Source organism: Talpa europaea (genome assembly GCF_964194135.1).
Source record: "Talpa europaea genome assembly, chromosome: 14".
Lineage (NCBI taxonomy): Eukaryota > Metazoa > Chordata > Mammalia > Eulipotyphla > Talpidae > Talpa > Talpa europaea.
Window position 1 is genome coordinate 90,832,244 of NC_140082.1, and position 20,041 is coordinate 90,852,284.

Here is a 20,041-nt window from a genome sequence, read left to right on the forward strand (position 1 = left end):
ACCCCTGTGGACACCACTGGCCTCTGCCTCCGTCCCCAGCTGGGCCAGGGCGCTGACCACGCATCAGGCTGGACGCTTTACAGCTTGGGCCTCAGGAATAGAGTCAGGGCCTCGCCCTGCTTCCTCTGAATGGCTGCTTCTCTTCCCTGCGAGTCGCCCTCAGGCTTGGAGCTGGAGCTGAGCCAGCGCGGCCAGCGGGGACATGTGGCTGGGATATGGGTGGGTCCGCACGGGTTGGGGGTGCTGCCTTGGAGCATGGGGCCAGCACCCCAACCCCTCTGCATGCTGAATGCCCCTGGTGCTCCCCCCACCTTCCTGGGAGGGTGTGCCACCCCCTCAGCTGTGCCTGCTGAGGCCACTGCCTCTGCAGGGAAGTTCCAGCTCGTCAGACTCAGCACAAGCAGAAAACCCTGTGGGCACTCACTGCCTCAGGGGGCCACTTGGGGTCCAAGAGAGAAGGTCCCTCCCTTGTGCTGAGCCACCGGCCTCCTCAAGAAGCCATGGCCCCTTCACTTCAGCTTCTTCAAATCAGCTGCCCGCCCCCAGCTGACCTGCAGCAGCGGCGCTGGGCCCCCAGGGGCTCCCAGCACAGATGGGGCCTGGGCAGCCCTGCCCTGAGCAGGAGTCCTCTAAGCTGAGGCTACCAGGCAACCGGGGGCCCTGGGCTGGCACCAGGCTTGGTTGGGTGAAGCACCAGATGGGGCGTCAGGCTGACATTGGCCCTGTCTACTGTTTGCGCTCCTCTGAGACTGGGGCTTCTGGGGCTTCCGGTCTTTCACACATGGACAGACACCCCGCCCCCAGCAGAGTCCCGTAGGGACAGGAATGCTGAGAGAGGCCAGGCCCAGCAGTGGCTGCTGCTTCCCTAGGACCCACCCACTGTCCCGACCCCCGCATCCTCCCCCCACACCCACCCACACTCACCCCGTGGCTGCGAACAGGCGCCCGGAGCTCGTGATGAGATGGCCAGCTGCGTGGTCTGGTCCCTGCCCCAGGACAGCAGGGAGAGCCTGGGGCCGAGACGTAGGACAGTGGTGCCAGACATGGCCGAGGGACCTCAGGCGCAGTGGGCGGGGCACCCCCTGGACAGCGCTGCGGGGGCTTATCGACAGGCCTCGGTAACGGGGACCAGCTGGGTTTCCAGGTGCACCCGGCAGGAGGCAGAGTCCTCGCAGAAGCTGTGGCCGGCCCGGGGGCCTATGGACACTCATCTCCCACCTCCTCCTACAGGCAGTCACTGCGGATTCGCCTGTCCTGCGCATGGCGCCGAGCGTTCCCCACACGTCTGCACTCAGCCTGTGGTCCCGGGCTCCGCGGCACCAGGGCGGATGCTGCTGTCGGGTGTGGCCTGTCTGGTTGGGCTCCGCAGCCGCTCCTGGCCAGCCCGGCAGGTGTCCCAGGCAGTCCCAAGCACCACACCCATCTGGTGTGGCAGCGAGCAGCGGCGGGCGACCCCCTGCCCCTCAAGCCTGTCGCCCTGCCTCTGGCTACTCTGAGGGTCCTGCCTGCCGGCTCCACCATCCACTGGCTGCAGCCAGGGGTTTGCTCTGTGGAAACAAGGTGTCTCCCCAAATGGCCCATGACTCCCCCTCACCCCCACAGGCTAGGCAGGCTGGGTCCAGCTCTGACCGACGGGACAGTGGATATGACGGCTCCACTGCCCCCTGAGCACATGGCCCCACACGCGCCCACAGCAGGACATGGGCCACAGCGCTAGGCAAGTCCGTTTATTCACTGCACTGGAGCCACCTGTGAGCCCCCCGGCATCGGCCCACAGTGCCCCCTCTCTGGACACCCCTCACCGGGGGCACTCCTGGCCCTCCCGCCAGGCAGCCGCAGCCCTTGTGGCCCAGCAGCGCGCAGAGCTGCAGGCTTCCGTATCTGTCCCTCTGTCCAGCTGGGCCTAGGGCGCGCTGGCCGCTGGGGCCCCCGGGGCCGGGAGGCTCCTCCTGATGACCACCTGCACCGGCCCGTCGGGCAGGGACTTGATGATGTTCCAGGCCTCCAGCCTCGTCAGGCCCCCCACGGCCGTGCCCGCCAGCTGCAGGATCTGGTCCCCGGGCTGGACCTGCGCCGTCTGCTCTGAAGACGCCCCTGGAGAGCGGAGGGCGTGAGAGTGGGCGGGGCCTGGGGGTCACAGGCACCCAAGGACGGAGCCACCCCCGCCCCAGCAGGCCCGGCCTTCCTGACCCGCTGGCTGGTCACTCACCTTTTCCTCTTCTCGCATTTTAGATTCCTGCTCTTACTTCAAATTCACCCGCGAGGAGGGAATCCTCAAAACCTCCACCCGGAGCCGGGACCTGCCCGCCGCTCGCCCTCCCCACCCTGCCTGTGTCCTGCTGTCTCGGCCCCTCCTGCCCTGCGGCCTGGGGGGCCCAGGCCCCGCAGGCCCTCCGGGCACCTTCGACAGCTCCCTCCTCCCGTGCCCACTGCTGGGGCTGAGCCACCTGCCCAGAGGGAGGAGAGGCTGAGGGCGGGGCTCACGGTCCTCACAGGAAAGCCAGGCGCCCGCACTGGGCTGCCCTCGCCCCGTCCTGGGTGAGCAGAGTCTCCGGCTTCAGCGCCGGCCGCGGCCCAGGCAGTGAGGCAGGCAGGGAAGCCGACTCGGCCATTGTGTTCACTTGGGGATTTCTGACTTGATTTTGATTTGAGAACTATGACGAGTGCGTATCGCCCCTCCCCCATCACCCCCCTCTCCGCCCCCCTCCTGCCTGCCCTTGGCCTGCCCCGGCCCCCGGCCCCCACCGGCCCACCTGGGCCCCGTCACTTGGACCTGGCATGGGCGGGACAGGGGTCTGAGCCCAGCAGAAAGGGCAGAGGAGGCCGGAGCCAGCTGAGACCCTGAGGGGGGGCTGGCCCAGGGGCCCGGGCTGGTGGGGAGCATCTGTGGCTGGACGACCCTCAGCAGCCTTGGGGCTCAGCCGCCCACGGAGGTGGAGGGGCAGAGGGGCGGGGTGCAGCCTCACCTTTGAAAATCCTGTGGATGGTGAGAGGCCTGTCTCCCTGCAGGGAGCCCCTGCCCCCTTCCAGGCTGAAGCCCAGGCCAGCCACTGTCTTCTCCAGGGTCACCGTGTGGATGGCAGCCTCTGCTGCACAACACAGCTCATTAGGGGTGCCGCGGGGCCTCTGTGCCCACCACCCAGCCCCAGGGCCCAAAGGTCCGGGCGCCTGTCCAGTGAGCTTACCAGGTCCTGGGGCATTGTCACTGGCCACAGGGGCGGAGGCTGCAGCAGGGGCGGAGGTGGCGGGGTCGGGCACGGCCTCGGAGGGCCTGCGGGTGACCACCACAGCCTGCCTGGGCTCCCGTGCCTGCCGGAGGGTGGCCAGCGCATCGCTGTGCGAGGCCCCCTTCAGGGACTTGCCGTTGATGGAGAGGACCTCGCTGCCCTTCTGGATGGTCCCTTCCTGGGAGGCCAGCCCGCTCGGGAACACCCTGTGGACCTGCACGAGCGGGCGTCCGTTGTCCGCCCAGCTGACCCGGTTCCCATCCCCGCCTGCACCCTCCCGCCGTTGCAGGACGGCCCGCCCAGCCCTTCCCCGGCACCACGGGCCATGGTCCCCCACCTGCTCCCCGCCCACCGGGAGGACTCTGTATGGCCTGTGATGTCAGGACCACTGGGCAGGCAAGACGCTGGACACGCTGCCTCTCGCTGCCCCTACTGCATCTCAGGCCCATTCGAAAAACGCCTCCCCAGGAAGCCAGGCGTCCCCCACCTGGCCGTGAACCTTTCTCCCCCGCCACCCTGACCCTTCCGCTGGGCTGGGGGATCCACGTCTCACGTCTGCACCTCGGCTGCTCTGATGAGTCAGCCTCACTGCAGACTGGGGGGACCCAGGTGGCGAGCGGCCACCCCCCAAATCTGCTACAAGTCACCCAATGCCCCGGTCAGCCCCGCATGGGGAAACTGTGTCCTGGGGGCAGACGGGGTTGGCTCCTCCCGGCCAGAAGCCTCAGTGCTGCCCACGTGCCCTTGGTGCAGCCCCGCCCGGCCTCCCCACTCTCCCCGCGTCGGAGTGGACCAGAGAGCCCGGACACCGGGCACTGGCCAGGTTTGGGGCGGATGCTGCTCAAAATGCACGTTGTCACCTCGCCTCTGAGCGGCCAGGGGCCCAGGGCGGCCAGCTCGGTGGAGATCCCCTGCCCAGGGCCACGCAGAGACACAGCTCCTCTCCCGCACGCCAGCCCCTAAGGCAGCTGTGCCCCCTGCCCCCGGACCTGTGGCTTCTCGTGGCAGGAGCTCACAGGGCAGGGAGGGCCCAGTGCCAAGCCGGAGCCACGCTCATCCTCAGCGGGCAGGGAGGCTGCAGCAGGAGTGCGCCCATTCGGGGGCCAGTGTGGTTCAGAGAACTGGGGCCCATGCAGTCGCCCTGGGGTGCAGCGGCCAGCACCCCCCAGGCCTGGGCCAGAAATGAGGGTGCACAGACAGTGCACAGAGGAGACGCAGATGCCCCTGCCCGTCCCCGGGCTCGGCAGGTCCAGACAATGGGCTGCACCAGGAGACTGGGCCCCTCCTGCTGTGCCCCGGAGCCCAGGGCTCCCCCTCCCCAGGCCTCATCCACCACTCGCCTCAAACCCCCACTGGGCACTCACCGTGACCACCTTGCTCTCCAGGTCTGCACCACCCGCCAAGCTGAAGCCCAGGCCAGCCCCCTCTTCCTTGTGCAAGACGGTGACGTGGATGCTGTCGAGCTGCTACAGAGGGACAGACGTGGGTCAGTGGCCTCTGGCCACCGCGGGGCCTGTTCCCAGTGCTGGCCGCTGGCCACCATGACTCAAGCCCCGCCCAGCGCCAGGTCCCCTTGCTTGGCAAGCCCATTGGGGTCCTGAAGGGTGGCCGCGCTTCTGGAGCCAGGGGACTTGGGGGAGTGTGTCCAGCCCCCGCGTGTGTCCAGTCCCTGCCTCGCCCACTGTTCCCTCATGTTCCCTCATGCCTGGGTGGGCAGAGCAGCGGGACATGGTCACCCAGGGCTTGGGGTCAGCCAGCTGGGCCTCTGCAGAATTGGTGGCCTCTCCTCTCCCGTCACTCGGGGGACACAGCAGTTGCAAGGATGGCCAGTGGCCACCTCCGCCCAAAGCCACCAGGAGTCCACCCTCACCGCGGCCACTCCCCCTACGGGCACCTGGGGGGCCACACAGGAGTGGGAGGGGAGTGGGGCTTTCGCATGACAGAGCGGGTGTGGGGCCTGCCAGTGCTTCTCTGTCCCCTGGCACGTCCCCTGGACGGGCATCCTCTGTCTGTCCCCTGAGCCCAGGGACTGCCATGAGCCAAGGAGCGAGCCCAGCCCGGCGCCAAGCCCCCCCCCCCCATCCCATCCTAAGATGACGCAGGACACACACGGGCAGGGCGAGCAGATACACATGGAGAATCCCCACCGGCGCGGCGGGCCGGGCAGGCCCAGGGCAGCACTGACCTTCAGCGCGGCTTCATCCAGGCCCTTCACCTCCTCAACCAGCTCCTTGAGCTCCTCGGCGCTCAGCAGGGAGAGGACAGACTGGCCGGGCAGCGGGGAGCAGGGGTCCCGGTCCTCGGCCGCTGTAGGCTCCTTGAGGCCCTCCGTGTACTCCCGCAGCTCCGAGAGGCTTCCGGGGAGAGGTGCAGGGGACAGCGTTAACCAGAGGGGACGCCTGCCGGGCGCGGCCCAGCGTGGCCGCGGCCCCCAGCAGCCAGCCTCGGCACCGCCCCCGCCCCCTGAGGCCCAGCCTGCCCGGGCACTGTCTCCGGGCACAGCCCCGCGCTGGCTCCAGCCCTGCCCCCAGCCAGCAGGCCGGGGCCCCTCCAGGGTTGGCAGTTGTTTCTGGTGCAGCCGCTCAGCTTTTGCATCCCAGTGTGGGGTCAGCAGCGGGGACGGCCCCTCCCATCACCAGCCCCCCGGCCCACAGGTGAGGGGCCCTCAGCAGTGCCTCTGACGGGAGCCTGGTAGCTGCCTGGGGTGGGCAGCTCCTCTGTGGCGGGGCAGGCATCCTCTGCCCATCCCCCAGCCCAAGGCCACAGCGGCCAGCGCTAGGGGAGCACCGGGTGACGCCGCAGACATCTCTACCCCTGTTCTGCACCAGGCCCCCGGCTCCCACTTCCACCGGAGAGAGGCTGGGGGAGCAGCAGCCTGGGCGGTGGGCCACCCCACGGGCCCCCAGGCTGGGCAGAGCCGTGGCAGATGCCTCCCGGTGCTGGCAGGAATGTCAGAGGCGCCTTGGCCCCGATCTCCAGGTGGCCCCGGGGCCAGCCCCACCCTGACCCTCACCCCAGGGCAGGGAGCAAAACACCTCCATACAGAGGTGTACACTCACACTCGGCACTCACAGACACACCCGGACACTCACACCTGGGACTCACACTCACACCCGGGCACTCACACTCACACCCTCAGATACACTCACGCCGCCCCTTGCACACACACGCTGGGAGGCCAGGCGGCGGGTCCGAAGGGAGCAGGCCAGGCCGCGTCACTCACTTGAGCGAGAAGCCTGTGTCCGGGGAAGGGGAATAGGCTGCGCGGGGGGCTGCTGGGTCTTCGCTGGCCGAAGAGGCCCCACGTGGGGGGCTGTGTGGGCCGAGGGCCCCCGCGAGGGCGGAGGGGAGGCACAGCAGGGAGCGCATGACGGCCGAGGACACCTGGCTGCTGATGGAGTAGAGGCCGCTGCCCTCCTCTTCCGGCTTCGCCTCTGCGGCCTGGGGGCGGCTCAGGGGGAAGCTCCGTGCCCGCTGGCCAGGTGGCTTGACCCCCGCGCCCACCCCCAGTTGTGTACAGAGCAGCCTCAAGGGCGGCTCCTGGTCGGGGGCAAGGGCTTTCTGACCGAGCTGCACCCCCAAGGACGGGGACCCTGTCCCCCGGGGGGCACTGGTCTCCGAGTCTGCGGGGGGGCCTGGGGGCCGCAGCTCCTGTGCTGGCTGCTGCGGCTCAGCATCGGGGGGCACCCCTCGCATCGAGAGGACAGGAGCCCGTGCGGGGGGCTTGGCCGCTGCCCCTGCGGAGCCGGAGGGCTGGAGGCTGAGTCTCTGGGCGCACCTGTCGGGCAGCTGCGAGGCACCGAAGGTTTCGAAGGAGCTGATCCTCTGCCTGATGGAGGTGGCAGCCCGGGAGGGTGGCCCTGGGGGCTCCCTGGTGGAGGGGGCTGGCAGGCCTGGGGAGCCCGGGGCGGGGAGCCGCCAGGGTTCAGTGGCCCGACTCCTCAAGCCTTTCAAGCTTTGGCGAAACCAGGCTGGCTTGGGTGCCACGGGGGGGCCCTTCTTCACGGTGCCACCCTCGGTCGACTTGGTGATGTTGGGGGCCCCCCCCAGGGCGTCCGGCGTCAGCGGAGTCCCATCCCGGAGGGCCTGTGTCCCAGACTCTTCTCCCAGGCTGGCACTGGGCTGCAGCGGTGTGTGGCCCTGGCTCTCCCCCATGAAGGGGCTGAACAGGTGCTTGATGCAGTCGGAAATCCGAGCCCAAGGGTCTTCGGGGCCGGCGTCAAGGCTGTGGTCCGTGCGAGCCTGCCGCCGGAGGAGGGGCCGGGCTGGGGACGCCTGTGTGGCTGCGGGGACAGGCCGGCACGTGCGTCACACTCGGGGTGCCTCTGCCCCGAGTTCAGTCTCGAGGCTCTGGAGGGGGAATGGGCAGAAGCAGGGGACCCCTCACGGGTTGAGCCAGCGCCCCGGACCACAGGCAGACCCAGGGCCAAAAGCAGGAGCTCCCTCATGGCATCGGGGTCTGCAGGACCACCCGCCCCTCTTCAGTATGCAACATCGGGGACCCCGACCCCTGGGGCGACCTGTCAGCTGAGCCAGGCCAGACCCTGCTCCCGGTGCCCGCGGCCCTGCCCGGTCCTCCCAGAGCGCTCATGGAGAGCAGGACAGTTAAGGCAGTGCCCTTCCCTTCCACCGCAAAGCCAGCGTTCACTCCTGGCCCCCAAAGCTCGGCCCAATGTGCCCTCTGACAGCGAGGGGAGGTGGCGCCTTCCCGACCCCAGGTGGTCCCCAGGCGGCAGACCACCAGGAGGACCCTGCACGTGTCCTGTGAGCTCACCCGCCCCCGGGTCCTGGCCAGCACACTCAGCTGGGCGCCCACCCTGGGGCTGCCAGGAGAATCCAGGAAGAAGGCCCGCAGGACCACCCCGTCGTCTGGATGGCCTTCCTGGACCCCCACGCCTGACCAGGCTCTGATGTCATCATCAGGACGCTCCGGGCCTGGGAGGACTCAAGCCCAGCCCCGCTCCACAGTCCTGGGCCAGGCCAGGCAGCACCCGGCTTTCCTGCAAGTCTGAGTGACCCGCAGCCGATCTGTGGGCAGAGGTGCCGCCCCAACTCCCGGGGGCATGGAAGGACGGCCCCCAGCGTTGAGGCCAAGTGGACATGTGGCCAGGCCTGACCACCTCCCGGCTCAGCTGAAGCTGCCTGCCCTGCCAGGGCACCATCTCTCCTGCCCTCTGCCTCCACGCTGGCCTCCGGGAGGCACTGCCGGCATCAGGCATGGAGGACTGCAAGCCCTGCCTGGCCGCGCCCGGCCCTTGCCAGCCCTGCAGCTGGGTGGATGTGGGGGACCCACAGTGAGGGCTGCACCAGCCCTGCAGGAGGCGCCTAGAGCTGGGCCAGCTTGTCGGGCCCAGGTTGGGGGAGGGGCCCCCCAGGCACCTGCCCTTGGGACTCGCAGCACCCCACCTCACCGAGCCTGCCCCAGCCGACTGGCCTGCCCACCCAGAGGCAGGTGCCACCTCCGGGGGCTGTGGGGGTCAGCCCCCCACCCGTTCCCAGCCCTCTACCCCAGCCTGTCCTCTGTCCCACACCTGGCTCTCTGGGCCCCGGCCCTCCCCACCCGCTCTCCCCACGCCTCTCACGGCTCAGCGCCAGCTCCGGAAGTGTTGCCCGGCACCTCTGGGGGCTGTGGCCCTCTGCTCCTGGCTGGAACCCACACTCCATCCAGCAGCTTCTGTGCCTCCCACAAGGGCCTGGGCGCTCCAGGCGCACCCAAGGAGGCCCACAGCCCCCCATGGGGAGCCCCCTGGGTCATAGGGCATGAGAGTGCTGGCGTTGCCCCCAGAAGCAGCTGGAGGCAGGGAACCCCATGTCCACTCAGCAGCTGACCTCCAGGAGGGCCTTTCTCCCCGCCCACCCCAGCACGGCCCGCCCACCCCGCCCTGGCCAGCCCCCGTCCGCCACCTTGGTGCAGGGATGCCTCGGGGTCTGCTGTGGCACCCACACCGACCCTCACACCCGCACCCATGACGCCGGGGCCCTGCCTGGGGCCTGCCTCCTAGAGCGCGGTGCCCACCTGGGCCGGCACCCCTCCTGCCCGGAGGGCCCGGTGTGACTGGTGGCGTCCCCGCTGCAGGTCCCAGGCAGCCGCCGGCCTGAGGGGTGCTCCCAGCTAGGTCTCCCCGCGGCGGCAGCCCCAGCGGTGAAGGCTCGCTGGCTTCCTGTGGTGTAAACAGGAAGAAGACGTGTTGAATGGTGCCTCCTGCAGCGAGAAGAAGGCTGGAGGGTCCTGTGCCCTTGGGCCACCTGCACCCCGACCAGTGTCCCCGAGGGGCTGGAGGGGCCCACGCCCCCCGCGCCCCGCCCCCGGACTACAGGGTCTTCTGGGTGGGGAGGCACTGCTCCCTGCCACGCTCCCAGGAGCCCCCAGAGGGGGACAGAAGAGCCAGAGCCGGGGCAGACACTGCCATCTCAGCCTCAGGGTGTGAGGCCGAGGCCACATCCCCGTGCTGGCCAGCCAGGGCCTGGCGCCAGCGCCTCGGGGGTCCCTGAAATGAGCGGGGTCTCAAGCCGTGTCTCGGGCACAGAGCCGGTGGGCGAGGGGCCAGGAGGTGGGGAGGACGCACACGGGCTCAGCGGGCAGCACGTGCACCTGACCGCCAGGGAAGCTTGAGCTGATTTTCCAGAAGGGAAGAGAAAGAGCCTTTGGTTGAAACTATCCCAAAGGTCGTTTGGGTTGCGGAAGTTCAGTTCCCTTGAGTTGCAGTAAGCGAGAAAGACTTGGGGGTGTCAAAGCAGACCAAGGAGGGCGTTGGGACCCCAGGCAGAAGGAAGTGTGGGGGCGAGGAGAGGGCCACAGTGGGGGAGGGGGAGGAGCCCGCTAGGAGGCTGGGGCCGGGCCTGGAGAGCAGCAGCAGAGGCTTCCTGCCTGGTCCAGCTGCACCCCCACCCCGAGTCCCTACCCCCCAGAGGAGTGGGGGCTGGGCAGGGTCTGCGGCCTGGGGCCCTGCAGAGGGAGAGGAGCAGCTGGCCCCTGATGCTGGAGGGGGCAGGGCAGGGCAGGGCCACAGGCCGCTTCTAGAAAGTTCCCTGCAGAAGCGCTTCCCCCTCCTGCCGCCTCCCTTGGGGACACTCCCTCCCCCACCTGATCTGCCCCTGGCAGGCTAGGGACCAGCAGACACGGTGGGGGCCCGCCCGCCCCCACCGGCACATCGGCACATCCGCACCTTCTGTGCCTCCGCACCTCATGACCTGGCTTCCGCACCCCCTAGGCACACCCCCACCCCCACTGCATATGGCTAGTGGGGCCAGGGGAGCTGTGGCCAGCAGCGCCCTGCAGAGGCAACTGGGTGCTTCCTTCTGCTCCAGCCGAGGGGCCCCAGCGCTCCAGAGAGCACAGGCCGCGCCTGCACCTTTAGGGGCGGGCAGGGACTACCCAACCAGAGGAGTGGGGGGCATGAGGGAGGGGCACAGCCACGACAGGCAGTGCCTGGCCCTGCTTGGCGCTGCCCCTCAGGCGCCTGGAGGCTGGGGAGGCCAAGGCCCAGCCCCCGGGCCGCAGAGTGGGAGGGGGCGGCGGGACCGGGGCCTCTCCTCCCACCCCACCGCGGCCTCCATCTCAGGGAGACTGAGGGTGACCCTCGTGGTGGGGGACGGGGGACACAGAGCAGGGGAGGGGGAGAGGGATGAGCCGCTGTGGCCAGAGCCACGCTCAGCTGGATCTGCCCGGCCTCAGCCCCTTCCCTGCAGCAGCCCCGCGCTCGGCTGAGCCCCCGACCCAGTGGCCGTCCTGAGGCCAGTGCGGCGGCCACCGCGACACCACGGCCAGGCCCTGCCTTACCTGGGAGCGCCCAGAGGGCCCGGGGGGAGTGTCTGTCTCTTCCGGGCCCTTCTGAGGGTCGCTGTCGCACTTGAAGTACTTCCGGGGTGGAGGCTTGGGCTTGGAGGACGTGGGTTTTCTCACCAGAATCTCAAAGGACTTCTTTAGCCTCAGCGGGGGCGGGCCGTCCTGGCTGGCGGGGGGAGGCGGGCTGTCGGGGGGCAGCCTGGATGACCCCCTGGGCATCGTAGGGGGCTGCTGCCCGGGCTCCTGCCCTAGGGGCAGGCTAGTGCCTAGCACATGGACGTCCAGGTCCGAGGGCGGCTGCTCCCCGCCGCTGCAGGGGCTGCCCCCAGGGGACCCTGACAGGTAGCTGCTGTCGCTGCTGGAGCGGGCCATGGCCCTCTGGGCCCTGCGGTGAGGGGGCGCCCAGCTCTTCTCTCTCTCCGTCACCAGGGCCGGCCGCCCGTGCCAGCTGCTGTCCAGTCTTTTGACACCTGTCGGCAAAGAGCAGGGGACCCCATGGTCAGGACCAGGCCTACCGGTCAGCATCAGGCCCCCAGCCAGCACCAGGCCCCGCCCCGGAAAGCACCAGGCCCACCGGTCAGCACCAAACCCGAGCTCTGGCGCGTGGACACCCGTGAGGATGAAGCGACCCCCTGTGCTGGGCCCGCCCCAAGCCCTCCCTGCACCACATGCTGAGACTGTGGGTGAAAAAGTCTCCTGCCCCCCCCCCACTTTTTCCTAAAAATGTACATAAAAATTTATTGTGAAGTTTGGGCGAAATGGTACACAAGTTAGGTCAAGGTCTGAGCTGGGAGAAGGCGGCGCGGGCCAGGCGTGGCATCACATGTTATTTCTAAGGAGCCATGACCGCGGGGGGGCTGCTCCAGGCGCGGGTGTGGCCGGCGCAGCACAGCGGGGCTGCGGGTCACCGGGTCGCACGGGGGACACGGCTCTTCTGATCTGTCTCCGGCAAAAAGCAGTAGCGTGGGGTACCACGGGACCACCACCCACCTTCCCGGCTGCCCACCTTCCCTGCCCACCTTCCCGGCCGAGTCTGGGGGCACGCACGCACCCTGCCCGCCCGCCCGCCCGCCCGCCACCGCCTACCTTCCAGGCCCCGCGGGGGCCGGTCCTTTCCCAGCCTCACCTGCTCCACGGCCTGGGCCACGGCCTCCTGGAGCTGCTGCTCGGAGACCTGGAGGGGCCCCGGGGTGGCTCAGACACCAGACGCTGGGCAAGTCTCGCGGCCCCGGCCGGCTCCACCCTCCACCCCTTTGCGAGTAACTGGCCATCCCTTGGGAGACTCCTGGGGGGCTCCAAGCACCGCTGGTGTCCTCCAGGAGGTCCAGAGTCTGCAATAGTGGGGTCCCCATGGGAGGAGGAGGGGAGGGAGCCCCTGGACTGGCTGGACGGGGGGGCCCTTGGGGTGGGGGGAGGCGATGTGTGCCTGCAGAGGTGTGAGCCTGCACCCCAAACCACGGTGTCACAGACCACTGTGGCCTCAATTAAAAATTACAAAATAAAGTGAAAAACATAAGCTAGAAAAACAGAACAAGGATAAAATCTTAATATGAGCAAACTCTGGGTTCGTAGGTGCTCCCCACCGGATGGGAGTCGGGGGCCCCTGCCCGCTGCCGTCCCCAGCTGGACGCTCAAGGCTGAGTCCTGGCCCACACCAGACTGAGGGGCAGGGAGGTGACACCGCCAGACCCCAGAGCCCCGGGCGTGGCCCCGCCAGCCTGACTCGGTCCCGGCCTCCTGCCACCCCTCGGCCGCCCAGGCCCGTCCTCCAGGCGGAATCGGGGGTGGCCCTGCCATCCTGGGCCCCTTTTCCAGGGCGGGCTCTTCCCAGCTGCTCTGCTCATCCACCTCCCCCGCACCTCCTCACCAGTGAAGCCCCTCGGGTGCCCACTCCACCCCCTCTCCTAAGCCAGGCCTGTCGCCTCTGCGAGTCTGTCCACCGCGGACACTAGCCATCACCACCCCCGAACAGGTCTTGGAATTTTGGAGCCAAACCCAGGCGGTAGAGTCTGTTCTCATTCCTCTGCTATTCCAACATCAGGGCGAGAGAGGGCGCCCGGCAGGGAGGGCGCCCGGGCAGGAGAGGGCGCCCGGGCAGGGACGGTGCTGCGGAGTCACCTGTGCGTCCGGGTGCCGGCTGACGATGATGGGGACGGGCCCGGGGGCGCAGTGGCTCAGCACGCCGTAGGCCTGGTTGAGCGTCAGGCAGTGCACGGGGGACGCGTTGATCTCCACGATCTCGTCACCACACCTGGGAAGCACGCGGGCGGGTCCGTGGGCGGCTGAGGCCACACCGGGGCCCCTCCGGGCCGGGCTCTCCCCGCTCACACCCCGCTGGGGGCGGCGGGTCCGGTCCCCTCACAGGAGCCGGCGCGGGCTCAGAAACGTCCTGGGAAGGGGCGGCGGCAGGACGCGGGCAAGTGGAGCACCCGCCTCTAACTAGGCCGGGCGGACCCATCCCCCCCGCACCCCCACTACCTCCTCCCCACCCCGCCGCCCACTGAGGGTCCGGTAAGGCCGTACCGGAGCCGCCCGTCCAGGTGTGCCACGGAGCCCGGGGCGAGGGTGTGCACGAAGATGCCGGAGATGCACTGGAAGTAGGGGACGCTGCACAGGCCTATGCCCAGGCCCACACCGGCCTCTGCGGGGGGCAGAGCGGAGCTGAGCTCCCAGCCCACTGCGGGCCGGGCCAGGCCAGGCCGAGTCCCTGCGCACCAGAACTCGCCTAGGGGCGCGGGGGGCGCCGGCTGTCCACGGACAAGCAAGCCCGGGCCCGTTGCCGGCCGTCGGCACGAGACCACCCAGTCTGCCCGGCCTGGGAGTGGGAGAGCCCGACACTCACCTTTCTCCAGCGAGATCTCCACCAGGACCCTGCGGTTAGGCTGGGGCTGCCGGGCGGGCACCGGGCTGGCAGGGGCCGGGGGGCTGTCCTTGGGGGCACAGGTGCCCGAGCTCACTGAGCGGCACAGCGGGGGTGACAGGGAGCTGCCCAGCGAGGGCGGGGCCGTCAGCCGGGTACGCACGGTCAGGGTGAGGAGCCCCTTTTTGGCTTGCTGCAAGGGAAGAGGGAGGCTAGGCCCTCGGCGGCCACGCAGGGCAAGGCAGGGCAGGGCAGGGGGCCTGTGGAAAGCGATGCAGCCTTGAGGAGAGGTGGCCGTGTGCCGCGTGCCCTGTGGGTGCTGGCGTGTATGTGCCGCGTGCACCCTGCGGGTGTGCTGCGTGTGCCTTGTGCGCCCTGCGTGTGCCGTGTGTATAGGACACGTGAACATGCACATACACGCATGACTTATAGTCACGTTGAGTAAACTTTGGACTTGATAAACAAGAGGGAGACTGAAATCTTCCTTGTAACACTTGTCCTAACAGCACAGAACACATGTCCATGTGTCGCCGTAAAGTCAAGGGTTTCACACCAGCTCCATGCACCTGGGGCTCCGAGGCATCCTCCACGGCCAGCGCACTGTGCTGGGGCCAGGCTGGAGCGCCAGATTGGCACGGCCAGGGCGGGTCGGGGGTGGGGGGTGTGGGGAGGGGAGAGGGGCCTGGGCTGTTACCCAGATGTTCACCTTGAATTTCTGCAGAGCGTCTTGATGGGTCAGTCCCGCCATCGACTCGCCGTTGAGTTCCAGAATTTCATCACCTGTCGGGAGGGGGAGAAACTGTGCTAAGAAGTGGCTGCCCAGCCTGGGACCTGAGCCCGCCTGGGGCCTGCGCTGTCCCCCACCACGCCCATGACCAGAGTCTTCTCAGCCTGCCCGCTTGAGGCCAGTGGCAGGGCCGGGTGAGGTGCAGTGGGCCTGGCCTGGGGCATGGCCTCTCCGCTCGCCTCTGCTTGCGCCTCGTTGGCCCCACCTCGGCCCCCACATTTGGGTACAGCCCCCGGCCCCGTGCCTTGACTCAGCAGCTAAATGCCGCTCCCGCTAGCTCCCTCCTCCCAGCTGCTCAGCCCCCACCACCAGCCCACACTCCAGGACCCAGTCTGCTCAGGCCTGGGCATGGTTTTGCCCCCAGAAAAGCCGCTGTCCAGCGGGAAGCTCAGCCTCAGAGCCCCCCTCCTCCGCGCATGGCATGCCCAGGAGCAAGCTTCTGTGCCCAGACGCTTTCTTGGCCCCACGGAATCCACTCCTGCTCCTTCCCGGCACGGTTTAGCTCAAACGGGAGTGGTTGTGCCCAGTGTCCAGTGCCTAGCCACACACCACACAGCCCAGCTTCTGGCCTGGGTCTCAAGGCTGGGGTCCTAGGCCATCTGGGGTTCATCTGAGCCCAGCCCAGCTGCTAGCAGCAGGCCCGGTCAGCCTCCAGACAGCAGGCGACAGGGCTGAGCCGCGTGGTCACCCTTCTCTGGAGCCACCCGGGCAATGAGCCAGTGCGGATAGGGAAGGTGTGGGGGCTTGTGGGGCAGCCTGACCCTCAGGAAGGAGATGGCAGGGGATGAAGGGCAACGTGTGTGTCCTGGATTCCCAGTGGAGGGCAGGTTACAGCAGAATCCAGAGGTGCCTGGTGTGCGAGGGCTGATGGTGCCAGGTAAGTGAGGGCTGACGGTGCCAGGTATGTGAGGGCTGACTGTGCCGGGCGTGCAAGGGCTGCTCCAGAAACACTGTTGCGGTGGCTCAGCTCCTCCCCAGCCTCATGCCACAGGGCCGCATCTGCCGGGCCACAGTGCGGGACTGGCCAGGCGCCTTGACCATGCACCAGGCGGGCGCCATCCTGTCCCCGTGTCGAGCCCCAAGCCCAACTTCCAGCCCCGCGGCAGAGGTAGCTCGGCGGGCACAAGGCAGCACAGGGACGGCAGAAGCCAGGCCTGGCTCCCTGAGTCCTTGCAGCGGCCACTACCCGAGGCCGGACCCCGGAGCCCCATGGGGGCGACACCAGCGCTGACAGAAACTCATCAGGTGGACGGCTCCCCGGGGCCGCTCCTCTCCCCACCGCTGATTCCAGCCTAGCAAAGCGCAAAAGGCGGAAACGACACTGCAGTTTCAAGAGCCCAAGCCCGTTTCTCCTCTTCGCTTGCTCCTCCTGCTTCTGGAAGACCTCTGATCCTGCTGCTCCCTCGTGCCAGTCTCTCCCCGCGCAGCTCTCCAATGCCAGGGACGCTCCTGACGGCCAGCGCCACGGCTGGACGGCGCCACCTAGCGGCCCCCTGGGCCCGCCCGCCCCTCACTCGGCAGCTAGAGCCGGGCCTCCCCCCTCATTGCTCACTCCAGGGAGCATATCACCTGCCTCTGCTGCACCAGCCAGAGACTTCACCTTTCTCTGACCCACCCATCGCCACGCCTCCCCTCCGCACTGCCCCCTCCCGGCCACTCCCCTGCTCGCTCCACAGCTCGCAGGGTCCGGCTGCTCCTGGGGAGCCCTGGCCGCCCGCCCGGCCACCAGGCACGCTAGGTCCCTGGTCGGAGTGGGTCCTGCCAGCCCTTGAAGGACGAGCCCTGGAGGCGCGAGATGCCGCGGGCGTCCAGGGCCGGCACAGGGATGACGCTGCTGCTGGACGCCCCTGCCCAGGCCTGTTTCTGCTTCATTCTCACGAGTCGCAAAGACTCAAAACTGCCCTTGACTTTGCTTAGCACATCCACTTCGGAGCACGGAGGCCCCCCTCGTGGGTGGGGGCATCGCCAGGTCCAGCGGGCCTCAGGCAGCCCAACACGTCAGTTAGCAAAGGGTCAGGCTCCAGCTAGTCCGGGGCCAGCCAGCGAGCACAGGGCGGGGTGTGGGGCAGGGAGGACGGAGGGACAGGACAGGGAGATGGGGCAGGGAGGGGAGACCAGGAAGTCACTTCTTTAGTCACCCCACGGCCCTGGATCCCCTGCTCATGGCCGACTCCTCCTTGAAGCGGGCCGATTCCTCGGGCCCAGCCTCCGCCCAATAATCCCTGGGTTGAGGGTGGCACCGGGGCGAGGAGACGCCCTGCTGTCTGGGGCGGGTGCCAGGAAGGCACCACAGGCAGCGCTGCTCCTCACTCCTCCCGGGAAGGCTGGAGGCGTGAGGTGGGCGGCCGAGGGCCCATGGCTGGACGCAGGCTCTTCCCAGGGCTCAGCGGGGTGTCTATTCTGGGGCCCGGGGCCCCCGCACCCCTGCTGCCCAGCCCCGGCTGCGGCCCCCAGCTGCGGTGGGGTGGGGAGAGGCCGCAGGCAGCCGTGCAGGGGTGCCTGCCCCGGAGCTGGCCAAAGAGGCAGGCTGAGGTGGCAGGTGGGGCTCCAGAGCAGGGCTTGGCCTACCTTCCTGCAGCCGGCCGTCCGCCGCCGCGGCGCCCCCCGCGAAGATGGTCTTGACATAGATGCCGATGGGACCGTAGATGCTGTCCTTCCCCCCGACGATGCTGAAGCCCAGGCCCTGGAAGAGGGAGTGAGGAGCGTCCACACACGCCCTGGGCTGGCCCCCGAGGCCCCCGGCCGGGACGTGGGAGGAGGCGGCCGTCTCAGGAGGAGTGGGACAGCGTGAGTGGGACAGCGGCGCCAGGGCTACCGGGTGAGCCTCGGGGGGGATTGTGCGCTGGCCCTGGCCCTGCCCATTGTGGTCTGGGTGGCCGCACCTGCCGCGAGCTCAGTGCCCTGGCGGACACCACAGCTTCTCACTCGGCGGCTTGCAGGGGCTGCACTGACCAGCCAAGACACTGGCGATCCCTTCTCCCGCCGCCCCCACGGCCCAGAGACGGTGCCATTCCGGGCCGTCTCCCCGTGACACGGGGCCCTTCCATTTTGCCTTCTTTTGAGCTTTGCAAACTACTTCTAAGTCAGGTGTTTTTTAAACGCTCCACCTAAGCTGAAGGGAGGACATGGTGACTGAGTCCTCACAAAATGGGCCTGGGGGGCTCCCGAGACAGTCCTCCCCATGAAAATGCGCCCCACTCCCACCAGCTCCTTCGCCCCCATCGAGCTCTGGGAGGGGGGGGTGGGAGGCAGAGGGGAGGCCAGATGTGCTGGGACCTCAGGCCCCGGCCCTCTACCTCTCGCCACGGTGACACCGATGAGCGCCCGGCCCATGGGCCTGAGAATGCGGCAGTCACGGCCCGTCCAGGAGTCCTGAGCTGGACTCGGGGGTGCAGCCAGCACGTGGGGGTGCAGCCGCCTTGCCCTTTCAATTGTTTCTCAGTTGGGGCAAAAATCAGGGTGAATATGTGAATGGCAGGGAGACGTGGGGCAGCGTGCCCCCAAAATTCACGCTGAAGCCAGGTCCCCGGTGTGATAGGCGGGGATGGGGCCTGGGCCTTTGGCTGCGTCAGGAGGGGGAGCCCCAGAGGGAGTGAGTGCCTGGGCCCAGGGCCCGACTAGCGGGCACAGAGAGGGAGGCCATTGTGGCTCTCAGCAGCATGCCCGCGCCTCGGCCTGGCAGTGCAAGGGGTGGTGCTGGCAGGTCCAGGTCTGCCAGTGCGTGGCTGAGGCACCTGCTCCCCACGGACGGCACCTCTTTAACAGCACTGGGGTCTCCCTCCTGGACCTCGGGGTGCCAGCCAGCATGACAGTCCTCGCTGGGGGCCGGGAGGGAGCTGCACACTGCTCTGGTGACCTCAGGCCTTGCGCCTCTCCAGACACAGAGCCCAGCGGCCCTGCTGCGGTGCTCACCTTGGCCTGGCCCTTCATTAGCACGACGCTGGAGATGATGGAGGCCTGGGGGCCCCCCGCCGGCTGCCCCAGCTGCGCCGAGCTCAGCGACCGTGTGGGTCTCGAGACGCCCTGTGGAGAGCAGTGGGTGGGGAGAGGACCTCAGGGGACCGGGCGGGAGAGGACCTCAGGGGACCGGGCAGGAGAGGCCCCAGGGCCCCTCTCCTGTGGCCCACAGCGTCGTATCCCAGCTGGGTGCCCTGGCTGGCTGAGCCAACACTGCAGGCCCACAGCAGGGGTTCCCCGAGGGCCCTGGAAATGCAGCCACTCCCAGGGCGTGCCTATCATGGCCCCATCTATGGTCTATGAGCTGAGGTCCAAGCAGAGGGCCAGGTGCACCCACTGGGCAGCCCCCAGCCAGCTGCAGTCCCATTTGCACCTCCAGCTGCTCTGCCGCCTCGCTCAGCGCCTTTCAGGAGCCAGAGGCCTCCTGCGCACAGCACCTAGCCCCGCTGTGGTCCTCCTAAGCCTGGGGGTCCCTTTCAGCTCTGGGGCATCACTCTGCTTTCCCGCCCGGCCCAATTCGTGTGCTCCCGCGAGTGCTCCCTGCACTGGACAGGTGCCTGGCCTGGGGAGGGTGCTCCAGGGGGCCTCTGCCCTGCAGGGCCGTGCCCCCAGCCAGCCCCTCCTTGCAGTCTGGGGCTCCAAACCGGACAAAGCACTGCACCCCCTCTTCCCGGGGCCCTGCCCTCATTCTTACCCCGGCTCTGCCTGCTGGACTGTCCAGCTGCTGAGAGAGGGACTTCCTGGCGCTGCACAGGGTGTAGGGGTGCCGGTCTGCAGGAGCCACACGCTCCCTGCTCGTCGGGAAATCCGTGTCTGCTGGGCCGCAGGGGCTGACACCTGGACCGGGAGAGATGGTGCGGTCAGAGGCCGCCCTGCCCCCAGTAGCTGCTGCAGCCAAGCTGGCGTGAGGGGCCACCTCAGCGGGCAGCCCCGCCAGCTCCATGCAGGCCCCTGTAGTTGGGGTGCAGGTGATGCCCACCACCCTCAGGTGCTCTCTAGAGAGGGGGCACCTCCTCCTGGCGGGTTCTGGGCGCTCAGAAACCCCACCCGGGTCACGTCTCCACCTGACGGCGGACAGCAGGGCCAGGCACAAGTCTGCAGGCAGACGGGAGCCAGGGTCAGCAAAAAGACCCGATTCCCATGGGCCCCCATCCAGGTGCTCGTGCGCAGGCACCCCGTGAGCGAAATGAGTGGCAACGTCAAGAGGCGCCTACAAGCCGACCCCAGCCTGAGGCACGGGCCGAGGCCCTGGCAGGCTCCAGGGGAGGCTGAGCTGGCCTCGGTAGGAAGCCGCAGCTGGCACCAAGGGCACAGGAGCGTATTTACAGCTTCGGTGAAGGGGGATCGTGCAACGGCAACATGAATGGAGCGGGGAACCAGACGCGCTGTCAGCCCGCAGCCCGGTGGTGACCATGAGTTACACA

The 20,041-nt window shown here is 68.6% G+C and overlaps 1 protein-coding gene across 1 annotated transcript in view; it reads right to left on the reverse strand.

Annotated features, from left to right (window-relative positions):
- Positions 1–1,542: 1,542 nt before the first annotated feature.
- Positions 1,543–20,041, reverse strand: part of IL16 (interleukin 16) — a gene marked incomplete at its 5' end in the record, with an annotated part of 35,732 nt that continues 17,233 nt past the window's right edge. Inside the window, 16 exons of the mRNA XM_084254080.1 lie at positions 1,543–2,094; positions 2,967–3,089; positions 3,186–3,441; positions 4,592–4,693; positions 5,413–5,581; positions 6,451–7,510; positions 9,244–9,388; positions 11,008–11,483; positions 12,100–12,187; positions 13,132–13,264; positions 13,537–13,654; positions 13,856–14,066; positions 14,580–14,653; positions 17,229–17,343; positions 18,573–18,683; positions 19,312–19,454. Coding sequence (XP_084110206.1) covers positions 1,904–2,094; positions 2,967–3,089; positions 3,186–3,441; positions 4,592–4,693; positions 5,413–5,581; positions 6,451–7,510; positions 9,244–9,388; positions 11,008–11,483; positions 12,100–12,187; positions 13,132–13,264; positions 13,537–13,654; positions 13,856–14,066; positions 14,580–14,653; positions 17,229–17,343; positions 18,573–18,683; positions 19,312–19,454 — 3,515 coding nt within the window. The 3' untranslated portion in view covers positions 1,543–1,903. The remainder of the gene's footprint in view (positions 2,095–2,966; positions 3,090–3,185; positions 3,442–4,591; positions 4,694–5,412; positions 5,582–6,450; positions 7,511–9,243; positions 9,389–11,007; positions 11,484–12,099; positions 12,188–13,131; positions 13,265–13,536; positions 13,655–13,855; positions 14,067–14,579; positions 14,654–17,228; positions 17,344–18,572; positions 18,684–19,311; positions 19,455–20,041) is intronic.